The sequence below is a fragment of the Varanus komodoensis genome, unplaced genomic scaffold (assembly GCF_004798865.1).
Source record: "Varanus komodoensis strain SLA01 unplaced genomic scaffold, ASM479886v1 scaffold1, whole genome shotgun sequence".
NCBI classification, from domain to species: domain Eukaryota; kingdom Metazoa; phylum Chordata; class Lepidosauria; order Squamata; family Varanidae; genus Varanus; species Varanus komodoensis.
The window spans coordinates 90,980,027-90,995,135 of NW_025335268.1; the positions used below are offsets into that span (position 1 = coordinate 90,980,027).

Below are 15,109 nucleotides of genomic sequence, written 5' to 3' on the forward strand. Positions count from 1 at the left end.
ATGGGAAAAGCCAGAAAGAAGATGGAAGCAGCACCTTTACGTACATTTACCTGGAAGCACGTCCCACTGAACTTAAGTGGACTTCTGAATAGGCATGTATAGATTCATAATATAAAATGGACAAAAAGATAAGGGGAAATGGTCCAAAGAAAGGAACCATTACCTACCTTTTAGATCTAGAAGAATCCTGGTGGACTGACTGACTCTTTCTCTCACACGTGCACCACTTGACTTTTTCTTCTACTTTAAATACACAAACTCGTTAGTTGCGAAGTCACATCCGACCCATCGCAACCCCATGGACAACATTCCTCCAGGCTTTCCTGTCCTCCACCATAAACTCCTTACTCCCTTTTGCCTATTTGGTACCCAAGTCAAAATAATAAAAGGAACCAGCTGTACTCTCATGTACTCCTTCCTCCCCCCAAGAGGAAAAAAACCCAAACCAATGTTCGTCATTATTTAAGTAGACAGAGCTTCTGCTCTTTGCCTCCTCACACTCTGGCTGCCCTGTGCAACTAATGTGGTTCATTGCAGGAACAGTTGTCTGCCCAGGGTGTGCCTCTCCCTGTCAGTTGGGGTTGCCTCTGCCTTGCCTCTAAATTCCCCAGAAAGCACCAATATGGTCCTGTGTGTGGGACTGTTACCCAGGGTGCCCTTCCACCCTGAGATTTTCTCCCCTGTGATGCACTTGTGCTAGGGAAACTACGAGTGGATGAAACCAGGTGCATGCTCAGTATTAGCCTGGAAGCCACAGAGCTTTCAGGGCAGCAAGACAAGGCAGGCAAATGAAGCAGTTAAAGTGGGCTCACGGCACTTCCTGATGGATAAGTTGGTGAATGCTATTGGATGACTGAGTGATGAAGAGAGAAAGGAAGGATTGGGACCCCCCTGCACCCTGTGTTAGAAGCCAACTAGAAGAAGGGAAGAAGTCTGGAGCAAGAGCCTTTGGAAAGACTGAGCTATAGGAATAAATTACACAAGTAGTATCTGCCAGCAACTTCTTCAGTAGCCTAGTAGATTTCTGGCTTTATTGACTGAAGTTGGTTAACTGACCCTTCTCATTAGAAATAATTGTTTTGTGTACACTAACAAATATTTGAATAACAACAGAAGTGAATAATGTAGGCATAAACATTAAGCACTGTACTATGGAATGAGTTTTTATTTCTGTTTAAGGCTGCACCTTCCCCTGTACTATTTGGTCCACCTTCAGGTTCAGTAGCTGAAGAGCCACCTATCTTGAGTCTGAATGTAGTTGGCAGTAGTTATCTTTAAATGTCTAAAATAGGTAAAAGTTTGAGCTTTGCTTAGATGAATATTTTTAAATATTAACATCACCTAGCACCTAATGGCCTAGTATTATTTAACAGCAGCGTCTTTTTTTAGCATGCTCCTCCAAATCCTTTTAATTGGCTGGGAGCTTCTACCTGCAAAAAGCATATGCTGCACCACAGGGTTGTGGCTCCTCTCTGCAGGTACAAGTGCATACAGTCAATTCATTTGGTTTGCCTCTGACTGTATCGTGCTCTTGTCGCTGTATGTCCTCAGTCATGTTACAGCCAATACACAAATGTAACTGCTGTAATTCATAATCTCTGTTGGATTTATGAATCTGCACCGTGAATATGAAAGGATCCTGCCCCAAAATAGCAGTTAGCAAAGACCTTGCTCAGGTTAGTGATGTTAGTTTTATCAGTAGAAAGTTCTTTCTTGCAGATCATTTATAGTGAAACAAGAATAAATTCTTTTCTTACAATAAGAATGGTACACATTAAACAAAGATGAACATTAGTATTAGTTTTTCCTTCCAACAAAGACAAATTCAACACAACCTGTCCCACACACTCAACATTACTTAGTCATGTAAGACTGAAAGGCTATTTCTCTCTCACTGATGTTTTGTTTTCCATTTCCCTTGGTCCTTCAGCTGCCACCCCAGGGACTTTGCAGTTTGAGTGCCTCTCCCTGCCAGGATCAGGGGTCATGTTGACTTGCCATGGCATTGTTTACTCTTTACACTTGTTGGGGGGAGGGAGGAGTTCACTTTTTGCAATTTCCATTTTGACAGCCACTTGACAGCCTCTCCAAAGTGTCCAAGTGGCACATTTCAGGGGCTCACCACTCCTTTTTATAATAATATTCCATTATTTCACTAAAAAGCTGGAGTTTTGCACCTTTTTATGGATGTGAAAGCAGAAAGTCTCACTATAGTAATGTCCTGGGGAGTATCTGCTGTTAAAATACTACAGTCATCAGCCCAGCCATAGACACTGGCCCAGAGTAGCACCAAATAATCACCCCCCACCTGTTTTGTCTTGACAGTTGAGCTATCAATTCAAAGAAAAGATACAAGTGATCATTGATCATGAAAAGGGATGGAAGGATTCATCCCCTTTGGTACTGGGATCCTCAAGGGTTGTTTTTTTCTCCTAGGTCTCAGTAACTCTGACTTCTACATCCATCCCTGAAACTTTTTTAAAAGGTTTTTTTCCACAGGGACATATGCAGACATGACTGCACATTCATGAGATCTTGCAAGACAATGCAAAATACATGCACGCACACACACACACAGCATTTATCTGAGGCCTCTCTGGATCAATGTCTGGTTGGTACCTACTAGATTTTGACAGCAACTGGCACCAGGACACTACCCAGGTGAAGCTACCAAATTTTCACATCTGCAGAAATGAGCTAGCTCAAGATTCTGAGATGCAGGAGGAGGAGGTGATTATCTCAAGGCCAGGCGCATTGCCAAGCTGGGCAGTTCCTGGGAAAGGCCAAGATACAGCCAGTGGGAGGGGTCTCTGAGGATGAGGAATTCTCAGATGCAGGCCAGCCCCCCCCCCCACTCAAAACCGTGTGATGAAGCATCAGCAGAGATGGGAGGACCAATTGAATGGGGAGAGGTGCTTGCCTTCAGATAGCCTCTCCTAATGGGATGGGGCCCAGGCATGTTCATAATGAGAATTCCTGAAGGAAAACACTAGATTGGGTTCAACAAACTGCTCCGTGCATGCTCAGAGATCCATTCTGGGTGATTTGTACTTGAGAGTTAATAAAGTTTGCAAAGAAAATAGCCTGTGGCTGGAGATGATTCATGTTTATGTTCAGGTTTATGTTCTTAATGAGATAACAATTTTCCTCCAACAGATGCAAAACTGAAACCTGAAATTAAAAATGTGAAGGAAGACAGTACATATGTTCACCAACTTCTGACAGCATACCCTGTAACACTGGAGTGGATAACTTATGAGCCTCCAGAAGTTGTTGGGCTTCAGCTCCCATCAACCCAGTTAACAAGGCCAATGGTGACAGATCATGGGAGTTATAATCCAACAACATCTGAAAACCACAGGCTCCTTGCCTGTATGGTAGCAGATCATGTGGAGAAAAAGCTTGCTTGTCTTAATGTATCATTCAGCCCACACTTGCTTTAGCTACTGACAGATATTATGAAAACAGGAAATCCATTAACAGGCAAAGGAGAATTGCCAACTCTCAATTTTTAACAGGATGCTGGTGGACAGCATGACTTTACTGTGTAAGAGCAAAAGATGAAAGCCCATTCCCATAGCAGGCTGCTGCTGTCCTACACAGAAAGGAGAGAGAGAGAGAAAGGGACACTGACAACCATCTGCATCCTTTCCTTTAATTCAGCGCTGAGTTCATTATAGATAAATGGGCTAGCGTGTGGGAGGGATACAAAGAAAGAGGATGTCCTTTCCATGCAACTCAGCAACTCAGCAGCAGCAACCATCATAAATGATGAATGTGCTGTTTTCATTTGGTACACTGGAAACAGATTTCGCAGGAAATGCTGGCACATAGCAAGCACAGGTCTATGAACACACACAAGCCGACTTCCAATATTTGCCACTGTCAAGTTGTTTGAATGGCATATTGCAATGTGCTTTGTCAGCAGAATTTCTGGCCTTTGGTATGTATATGTGATATTTTCCAGGACTAGCCTTTTGCTACAGTACACCTTCTTGAGCCACTATCAGAAGGACTAACAGATATATAAAAAAACTGCTGAAATCAGAGCACAAAAGAAAGCAATTTCACAAGAGTTCTGACAACTGAGGGAACCATGGCAGTTCTGCTTCACTGGAGTTTTGCAGCTACCTATTATACTAGCTGTGAGTCCCCATGTTTGTTCTAAATTTAAATGAGATAATTTAAGGAAACCTGAGAAATGCCAACTTTGAAAGAATGACATTTGTAGTATATTCCCTTGGTTCCTTTCTCTAAGGGAACAGACTCCAATTATTTAAATAAGCTCCAGCTGCAGACACTCTATCCCTGGGGACTTAGTACAATTGCCCCAAGTACTACTGTGTTCAGCTCCAGTGAGGAATGGCATAGGTTGGACAAAGTAGTTTATAACTTTCAGCAAGCCCACAGGAAGCTTGACACAGAGATGGGTTTTGATGTTCCATCTGCTTTGTTAAGCAAAACCACAAGGGGAGAACAATAAATGAACACAGAGATTCTGCATTGTTGCAATATTCCATCTACTTCATATAAAGCGAAGTCCTCAAAGCTAGACTTCTACCATCAGGGCACACAAGTACTTTTTCACAGTGCTTTCCTGCTGCCCTAGCAAGCAAAGACTAGTCATCCAGAAGAGGGGGAGGAGCGAGGTGAAGTTGGAAAGTCTCATTCTGAAAGACACTATTCAGAGCAGGATCACCCTGGGAGAAATGGAGGAGCCCATGTTTCTCACCACCACGATCTCGAGAGAGTTCAGTCAGAAGAGCCAACTGCAAATAAAGAGAAACACCACTTGGTACACTACATTAATCTTAAGTCATACAGAAAACTTAAAATGATGTGGGTTGTACAAGCATTAGTCTTCTGAAAGAAGTGAAAAACAATTAATGTAGTTAATCTTTAAGAAGATAGGTGAAAATCACAAAACAAAACTTTTGTTATGAACTACCCAGGATGCTTCAGTTATTAGGTGATACAGATAATAAAACAAACCTCATTTACAGAAGCAAAATGAGCCACATCACAATAACTGCTGCAATTGAGATAACCAAGTAGATAAAAACATTTAAAAAGCCAGGAAGAAAAGGAAAGCATTGCCCTTCTTTTATCCTATATGAGTAAGGTAAACAGACACCTTTTAAAGAATCAGAACATATATGCATACTTCCAACAGGTATGCATTTACTCTACTAAAAAGGAGACCCTTTCTTTTCTACCCAAAGCAAACATAATGACAACTATCACTACTGTGACATTTCAGATAGCACTGCAAAGCTTTTTCCAAGTTTTTCTCTAGAAAAGGCAAAACAAAGATTATATTACCCTGGATGTCCCTCGGTACAGACGACAGAGCTGGTCAAATGCTTGAGCTTGCTGGGGATCCAACGGGGACTCTGAAGTGGTCTAGGAAACAACAATACGGTATTACCAACATAAATCATGCACATTAACTAGGGTTTTTAGAATTTTATTAGACGTGAGAAGCAGCCAAATTACATAAGGTTTTGATATCCTGGATGAAAAGAGTTAACTTAGGACAGACATCTTCTCAAGTCCCCCTTGGCCTTTAATGTGAAAGGGAAGACTATCCAATTAAGCAAAGGTTGGAAACATCGCATAACTACAGTGTAAAGTTTTGTTTTCTTTTTGCAAGAATAATTATATCCCACTGGATTCTTGTATTTATTTATATTGAACACTTTCTATGTCATGCTCTGTGGTTGACAAGCACAGGTGTACTTGTGAGATATTGTTCTGGAGAACTCTCAACTAGCTTTCTTAGTTGTTTCTCTGCGTGTGTTTCTTGCCTGGTGCCTGGTGTTGCTGGCAACCTGTAAGTGTGAGACTGCATGTTTCTGGCATAAGACCACATGCAACTTCACACTCAGGTGCTCAACTACAGTGTCGGCTAGGCTAACAAATGGTCATATTAAAAGCTAAAATTATACAATGCCTACATCTTAGATGGGGAGAGTTGGCTTGTGTTCCACCTCAGCTTTTAGGACCAACTGGTGAATTTTAGCTGATGCAAAGACCTTTTTATTTAAGCAACATTTTAAATGTTAATACTTCTGAATTTTATCTGGCCAGGGCAGCTTAATTTATATTGTGTGTTTTAAATTATTATGATTATTTTATATGTATATTTTAACTTATTGGTTTTATTTATTGTTGTAAGCCGCCCCGAGGCTTCGGTGAATGGGGCGGCATAAAAATGTTTTAATAAATAAATAAATAAAAATAAATAAAATGTAACACTCAACCCCATGACCACAACTGCCCATGTGGAAGCTTGAAGAAAATGTTATATTGCTTAACAGCTGTAAAGAAGGACAATTCCACTCCAAGAACCCATCAAGGTTTAGGAAAGGCCTTAATTTAGCATGACAAGAACTGGAATCTTGGGGAAAATATGGTACAAAGAGTTATAGTCCTAACACAATCCTATGCACACTCAGAAGTAAATCCCACTACCATATAGGTCTTATTTTGTGCGCTTGGGATTACAGCTTTAATGTGAAAATAGTGTACAACTATAAATGCAAAGAAATGAAGAGACCACACTGATATTTCTGTTGAATTGGAAGAAATTAATTCCCTTGGATCCAGAGATGCCTTGTGCATGCAGAAAGGCACTTCTGCTCACATTAGGCACCTCCTGTTGAATCCTGCCACTTCGCTCTGTCCTGCTGCAGCTCCCATGCCTTATTCCACACCACTCCAGAGCGAAAAACCAGGAAGATCCCAATGCTCAGAAAAAGTTTCACTTGTGACTTTCTGGACTCAACCTTTTATATGATAGAATCAAGAATAATACCAATGAATAACATCCCCAGCTATTATCCATGTAATAATGTTGATTAAATAACATTCAAAAGAAAAAAGTACTGGGATTTACTTTTAGACTTTTATATATTTTCCCCCACAACCCTTTTCTCTTCAGATTATCACAGTTCTTCTCATCCATTTCTCACATTAAAAAATCCAAACAGATAGTGAGTGTGCATGTGCCCTATACATTTACCTACAGTTTGCAACTAAGTTTTCAAAATCACAGAAACTAACACACTTTCTACAAACTGACTGTAGCTAAGCGACATCCTGTCCTCTTTTCAGAGGCCTGAAACAGACACACAAGGAAACAGAAGGTAAAGGATGGTAATTTGTGCTTATCCAAAGACAAGAAAATGTAACATAACCACCACCCCTTTGCTGTTTCTTACTTGTATGTAACTATCAATCAGATTGTTCTTGGGGCTGATGAGCTGATATATTGCAGGCAATTTTCCAGTTGTCATGGAAACGAGTGCTGCAGGGCATTTTCCTTTTTTTAAACTAAAGGAAAGCTTTTTATTCAATGCTGTAGGGAAATCTTAGCAGACCTGACATCTGTGTCATTACACCAAGTATAAATGCCCAAACCTGCACACATACATTAGAATCCAGTCTCTGCTTCAAACACCAGGAACTGGCCATGCAACAAATAACAGGTAACCCAGTTATTAGCTTGCTTAGGATCTCTGAATGTCTTTTTAGAAAAACTTACACCTTTTTGAAACTTACAAATATGACTAATGTTGCATTTAGTCCTTAAAACAGCCATTCTGAAACTGAATTATATTTCTAAAAATGATCATTTATCCAAATGATCTGATACAGACATAAATTCTCCAGGGTAGGTTAATTTACACCAAAGTGATTTACATAATGATTTTGATCAGCATGAAAAAGGTCAATTTAAGTCTTTCCCACTGAAACCTTTGCATATCTATTTCTTGAACAATGGCACAAAGCTATTGTGACCACCAAGTCATTATACTTTACTGGAGTATTTACTAGAGTATTTTAGAGTATTTACTAGGGGTCTCAAACTCGCGGCCCCTCGGGCCAATTGCAGGGATGGGCAGGGCACGGGGGAGGGGCCCTGCGGCCTTCAAAGTGCCGGCGGCACCCGGGCCGGTCGCGGGGATGAGCAGCCCACCACCACCGCGGTGGTGGAATACTTGATGTGGCCCAGCCTCACCCAGACTCTACTTCCAGCGGCCCCCAGGTCAGTTGAGTTTGAGACCCCTGATTTACAGTGTTGTTTTCTTACCAGGCTTTGCATCTCATTGGGCCAGTTCACATGATCACTATAAGCCACTGTAGCTTAAATAAGCTATGGTGGCTTGTTATGATTTCTGGTGCATGCTGGGCAGCACTCACATGATCACTGCTGGGCTGTGGCTTATCATGTCACATAAACCCAGTTGGCATGGCTTGCGGGAGCTTAAACAATCCCCAGAAAAACCTACAGCTAGTAATGGCAACTTTGGGACACCAGTGGGTTCAAATTCAGTTCCACAGTGTGTCAGGAAGAGATGTTTGCACAACACACTACCTGCTGCTGTTTCGAACTAGACATACCAGAGATCAAGTCTGGATCAGTGGTTGTTCCCTTCAATTGCCCATTTTCTTGATATAGGTCAAACAACAGAATCTTACACAAAGTAAATTAACTTTACTCTCATGTAAATGCACACACAACTGAGCTTAACTTCCATTTTAGCTTGAAAATCTTCTCTTTCCTTTCACTCATTTTTGGTGTTACTAAGCAGAGTTTCTATCTATGGCCATGCAATAGCAACTCACAAATGACTACACATAATGTATGTATATGGGACAAAAATGCACATGTAATGCACTTGTCCAGCATTACTGTCTTCATGCAGTTTCTGCAAATCATGGGCCACATATGAAGCAGTTTTTCTTTGGATAGCAATTATATCAGTGAGTTGTGAACTATCACTCAGACTTGAGTCACTTACATACCATGCAAATTGCAAAATATTATTATATTCAAGTGAACTCTACTGCTTTATTTTACCTTCAGCAGATGTTGGGCATTCCTTGACACTACCTGTCCCAATTATCTGATATCGAAATGTACACAGCACCAATCTTCAAGCCAGGTAAACAAATACTTATTTTATCCTAGAACCATGTCAATTCCCAAAAGATCAATGGTAGAATAGCAAAACAACATTTGATTCAGCTAAAGTACAGGTAAGTGGCAAAAGCTGTGACTGATTAAGGGCCTAAAATTTATACACAGGGCAACATCCATCACTAAGCTGAAGTATAATTTTATCAGCATGATCTGGCAAGTTCTCCAAAAGCTACATTAAAAGGAAAGCAGTTTTGCATAAAGCCCACAAATACCTTGCTTAAATTAGCAACAAAAGACAGAAGAAACACACTAATAACTTACTTGCCAAATTTCAAATAAATTTAGGCTGATCTGTCTCAGCAGTATGTGCACTTTCTGAAAGTTGCAGTTAGTTTCACTTAGCAAAAACAACTATGATCAGCCTTTTCCATTTTAGTGTCTTCTAGCTGAAGACCAACACAGCTGGGGACATTTTCCAGGTTGACTGGCTGAGGATGCTTGCAATTTTAGTCCAGTACATGTGGAGGGGGCCAGGTTAGGAAGGATTAACTAAAATCCTAATAGAATTATCACAGCATAAGCAATAATGGCCAGGAGGAAACGATCTCCACAAGATTGTATGTTGGTTTTGCTGCAAACAGACTAATAACTTCTGCAAATCAATTCAGGTTAACAGGATTATACACAATAACTAGTTTAAAACAGAAAGTTTAACATAGAACACAAGAAAACTAGCAGATATAGAGAAATCCAGCCCGCTACATTAATCATGTCACCAACCCATGGCCTTTAATCACTCTGTAAGGAAATTGTGGAAACCGCCTTACTATTAGCATCTACAATCAACCCATCAGGTTGAATGAACATTATCCTTCTGGAAATAAAAAATGGGATGACAGCGATCCTCTGGGTTGGTTGTGTGTAAGTGCATGCATGTGTGGGGATGCTGACTCCGCCATCCCCAGAAGAGGTCTATGCTAGTGCTGCAGTCTCTAGCTGCTGGCTCAATTGCCTTCAGCCAACATGGTCTGTGCTTCCATCTGTTATTTCTGAAACTCTTCCTTCTGGCTGTTCCTAGCCACGTGACGCTCTTGCCGGGAGCAACCTGCTACAGTCTTGGACTGCTTCCTGCTCCCATTCTGTTCTTTGCCCCTCCTGGCCTGAGCTGGACGGGAAGGTGGATAAGGCTAGTATGCTTGCACCTGGCAAAAGATGCAGTTTCCGTCATTTTCAAGAATACAAACGGATGACATTCTTTTGCAGCCATGTAATTTAGAGGAAACTGTCGATGGAACAAGACAAAATGCGAACCTTAGAAATACACTATATGAGCAATCTTTTGCATGTTTAGACAGGAAAAAAGTTCTACAACTCCCAGCGGGACTTCTTATATTTAGTGTAAGTTCCTATTTTTAAACCACCCATTGCCTGGCACACCCTTTGTTTTTAGTGTGATCACTGAGAAGATGCTCACAGGAGGGCTGGGGGGTGGGGGGAGAAGAGAGAGAGAACTGTGCGTGTTAGGTTGCTGTCAGTTCACATATAAATCTCAACACAACTTCCAAATTCAAGCTGACAGTTCATTTCAGAAGAGCAGAAATGGTACTAAGAAATATACTCCAGATGCTTGGTGGCATTTTCCAGCACCAATCCATTTCTTGCTTAGAGCATTCTGAAGAAAACAAAAGTCCCAAACTCAAAACTTTATAAAAAGTGCCAGACTATCCTCTATTCAAACAAAAGCTGTACCAAAAGGCATCTGATGAGAATTTGTAAAGGGTTGAACGAGTTAGCAGGTCTCAGTCTCTTTAGGTATGTCTGTATTTTTGTGTGTTACGTAACTTTCATGTATTAAATACAAACAACACTGGATTATAAATTGTATGTGTATGAGCAGGGACCCACTAGATTGAATAGTATTTATCACAGACTGCTGAAGGACTTGTGTCCACCTTGTTCTAACTCAGGCAGTTCCTAAGGGCTATACTGTATTAGAAAATGCATGCTGTGAACAAACAGCTAATCTTTAAGGCATAATCTTATGCATGGCTGGCTGGGGAATGATGAGAGTCATAGGACTTTTTTCTGTTTAAACATGCATAGCATTGCATCCTCCTTTATGTATTAGAATTCTACTTTTTGTCACTGTGGGTACTTGAATTTGTTGCACTTCAATGAAAATTGAATAAAGCAATTAAAAGTCACTAGAAGAATCATTTGTGTGAACACTTAATTCAATGCAAATCTAATTGTTTTCTGTTTGAGCTGTTGTGAAACAGAGGGCCACCAAATCCCGGGGTTGTAAGACCTTCTTCAGTGCATCAGGCATTCTCTACAACAGCTATGAACACTGACTCCTGCTGTAATCATCTCCTGGCTGCATTGTATATTAGTCCTCTTTTATCCAATTCAAGTGTATAACATTTAAAATCAGGATTTTCTACTACTTTGCTTTAGCAGCTGGATTATGGAAAGCTTCTGAATTATCATTAAGCAGCTTGCAAACTGAACATGAGTCAGCACTGTGATGAAACTACAAAAGAAGCAAATGCAATTTTAGGAGACATTTCATTAGAAGCAATGTATTTAAGAGGTATTTCCTATGTTCCATTTTTTCAGTAAATGGTAAGCTTTCTCACATACTCATGCACACTCAAACCATATGTCAAACATTGTAATATGGGAAGGATTCATCTTTGTTTAAGGTAACCTGGACACAGATATGCTCAGCACATCTCTCTCCAGCCAACATTCCCATTATGGTTGGAACAATTGTGCCTGGTGCCTGATTGGCTAATGCTTGCAGTACCTCTAGCGATGAAGTAGAATTCCTCTCCTCCATAATGCAATCAGAGAATGAGCACTTTTCCACCTCTGCATATATAGCACTCTACATGTACCTGAAAGGCCGTCACAAAGAGGAAGGAAAATATCTCTTCTTGACTATTTCAGAGTGCAGGACATGGAAGAACAGAGTTAAGTTACAGGAATCCAGATTCAGGCTAGATGCCAGGAAAAACTTCCTCACTTTCAGTGCAGTATGATGATGGAACCAATTGCCTAAGGAGGTTGTGGGTTCTCTCACACTAGAGGCATTCAAGAAGCGACTGGAGTAATCTCAGTGGGATGCTGTAACCTGGTGTCCTGATGGCCTTCTTGGCCCTTTCCAACTCCCCTCCCCTCCCCATGTAATCCTTACACACACATATCCATACTAACAAACCTGAGGAATCCTGCCATTTTTCCTATAGTGGTGACTACAGTTCTCTGTCATTTTGCCACCCTGTTGTTGTTGTTGTTAGTCGCGAAGTCGTGTCCGACCCATCGCGACCCCATGGACAACATTCCACCAGGCCTTCCTATCCTCCACCATCCCCCGGAGTCCACTTAAGCTTGCACCAACTGCTTCAGTGACTCCATCTAGCCACCTCATCCTCTGCCATCCCCTTCTTCTTTTGCCATCTATTGTTCCCAGCATTAGACTCTTCTCCAGGGAGTCCTTCCTTCTCATTAGGTGGCCAAAGTATTTGAGTTTCATCTTCAGTATCTGGCCTTCTAAAGAGCAGTCAGGGTTGATCTCCTCTAGGACTGACCGGTTTGATCACCTTGTGGTCCAAGGGACTCGCAGGAGTCTCCTCCAGCACCACAGTTCAAAAGCCTCAATCCTTTTGCGCTCAGCCTTCGTTATGGTCATTTTGCCACGCTGAGACACTGTAAATGGCAGGATAAAAAATTTAAAATAAAAATCAATCAATAAATTTTATTTCAATTATTTTTTGCCAAAAGACAAGCAAGTTGCTTTTCCTGACTGAATTGGGCACTAATCAATAGTATTCACTACATTTGTAAAAAAATCAAGTCTCAGGTCTAAATTTACAATTCTACATAGTAAGATAAGAAAATGGTATGTATCAAACAGCGTAACAGGAAAACCTCAAGGCCCAGCCTTCGAAAAGAAAAGGCAAACAGTGGTCTGCAAAAGGCATACAGGGTGGAGGTGACAGAGCCTGCCAGACTGCCTTTGAAGGGAAGTTCCAAGATGACAGTATTGCCACAACAAAGGTTGGCTGCTGCACACTCACTACATCAGGAGAAGGAACATTCTACAGGGGCATGTGATGCTTTCAGGCAGTGGGGAGGCACACATGTGAAGAGAGAGTAGGTATGCTGGAATTGAAAGATCTGAAGGAAAGATCTTCAGTTGGCATGGAGCGCTTAAGACTGGAATGGTGTGCTCTTTCCTTTACTGGATAATAGGCAGGCCCACATTTTGAAGTTCTGAACAATCTTCATGAGGATACAGCACAAATGAGAGGCTAGCATTGCTTGAATGACAGCGGCCAGGTCCTTATCAGAGAGGAGGGGCTGCAGCTGGCTCACCAGCCAAAGTCAGCACTCCTGACCTCTGCTACCACCCACATAGCCAGAAGGAAGAAAAATCTGTTCTTTGAAAAGATACCTTTCCCCCCTCTGTGAATTACTACACATCCCCACCCCTGTATGGGATGGGAGAAGAATGGGAGGAGTTTCTAAGGAATTTACAAGAAGAGTTCCAATCCAACCAAGCACAAATATGCTCCCACCTGCAGCAGGAATCCTACAGTCCATACACAGGTTTATTACCTCATCTGTTAATGGTCAGAGCTAGTCATATATCTCCTCCCAAAATATACCTTATAGCATGTTTCTGTTTACAGTAGAACATCTTAGTTATCTTTTCATTTGGATTAGGAACAGAAAAGAAGCTTCTGCTTTTGCTCAGAGTGCTTGCTGTTTGTTTCAGTTCCCTTTGGAAACAGAGCCTTCAGGAGGAAGCAGGGCCCTTGCCAGGAAATACCATAAGCTTCAGTTTATTTTTCTTCCACTTCTGTACTAAGCTTGAGTGGTGTGAATGTGAAATTGACTTTCTGATCAATAAGCCATTTTTCTTTGTCAAAGACATTGTGTGTGTAACTTAGCATGTCCAGGTGCCAAGGTAGGCTATGATTTTAAGCCCAATCCAAAAGTTAAAAGACTGAACTAGGCAAACAAATAAACAAGTAAAATTAACTTATACCCATATTAATCCCCCAAAGTGCTTGATTGTTCATCACATTCCAAGCAAGCACACAGAAAGCATTCTTACTGCCAGTTCAGCAATGTGGATTCCCTCTTCCCTTATTCTTCCATGGGCTTTCCAGGTTAACTAGGGCTAGCAAAGAGAGCCACAGTACTCACAGAAGTGGCTTTAATTCCTCAGTAGTGCTTTCTTTTCCACTAAGAAACAGGGGGGAAGCAATATTTTTCTTGTTGGGAACATGTACTCATAGTTTGTTCCTCACCTGCAAACTTGAAGCCACCTCCATCACTAGTTTCCCCTTTTTCCTGCCCTGGGTAAGTTGGGATGGCTGGGGGCAAGTGAAGAGGAAGACAGAAGGGGAAGAAGGGAAGGGGCATGAAGTTTTGTAAAGGTACTCCTTAGCTCCCTCAAAAGGCAGATAATTTTAATCTTCTAGGAAACACTCACGTGTGAGCAAGTCTTACCTGTGCCAGATATATTGGAGCTCCCTTTTTCCTCTCGGAGGAAATCTCACTTAGTTTTCCACCTTTGTTACTCGCATTGCATTTAAAGCAAGTCCATCTCATCTGTCCCTTTGCTTCAGTGCCACACTCCTTACTCAGCAGACATAGAGAGTGGTACAAGTGGCCACAGCTGTTCACAAAAACAGATTGCACACATTGCACACTTCATCAATTCATTGTTATACCACCCACTTATGGAAATTTCTGGGAAGTTCATAACAATTCATAAAATTACACATGAGACATCCAGATAAAATACAACATAAAGGTTCATTTGATAAAATTTAAAATAAAATGAGAAAGCAAAAAACAATTTCAATAAAATACTAGATATATTTAGCCAGATGCAAGACAATATCTGTATTGTAAAATTAATTCTAAACAGAGTCTATTAAACTAAATGCCATACTGCTAATGAGGGAAACAGATATTTTTACTTGCATTAGCATTACAATTCTTTAAATGCATGTTTACTCAGACCTGGATTGCATGATTGCTATAGCAGGTCATGTTGCCTAAAGGTACTAAGCCAAGCCCCCATTGTGGTTTCTTGTCACACGCCAACCTGACAAGGGTGTGCTGCCCGGCTAGTTGACAAGCCACCTAGAACCTATGGGT

General features: G+C 41.2%; 1 protein-coding gene across 3 annotated transcripts in view; it reads right to left on the reverse strand.

The window, feature by feature from the left end:
• Positions 1–4,431: 4,431 nt before the first annotated feature.
• VPS8 (VPS8 subunit of CORVET complex) overlaps positions 4,432–15,109 on the reverse strand; it is a 99,850-nt gene continuing 89,172 nt past the window's right edge. For all 3 annotated transcript variants that reach the window (XM_044434735.1, XM_044434743.1, XM_044434725.1), the window contains 3 exons: positions 14,453–14,621; positions 5,323–5,403; positions 4,432–4,769 (listed from right to left, as the gene is read on the reverse strand). In XM_044434735.1, the coding sequence (XP_044290670.1) occupies positions 4,620–4,769; positions 5,323–5,403; positions 14,453–14,621 (400 nt within the window). In that variant the 3' untranslated portion in view covers positions 4,432–4,619. The remainder of the gene's footprint in view (positions 4,770–5,322; positions 5,404–14,452; positions 14,622–15,109) is intronic.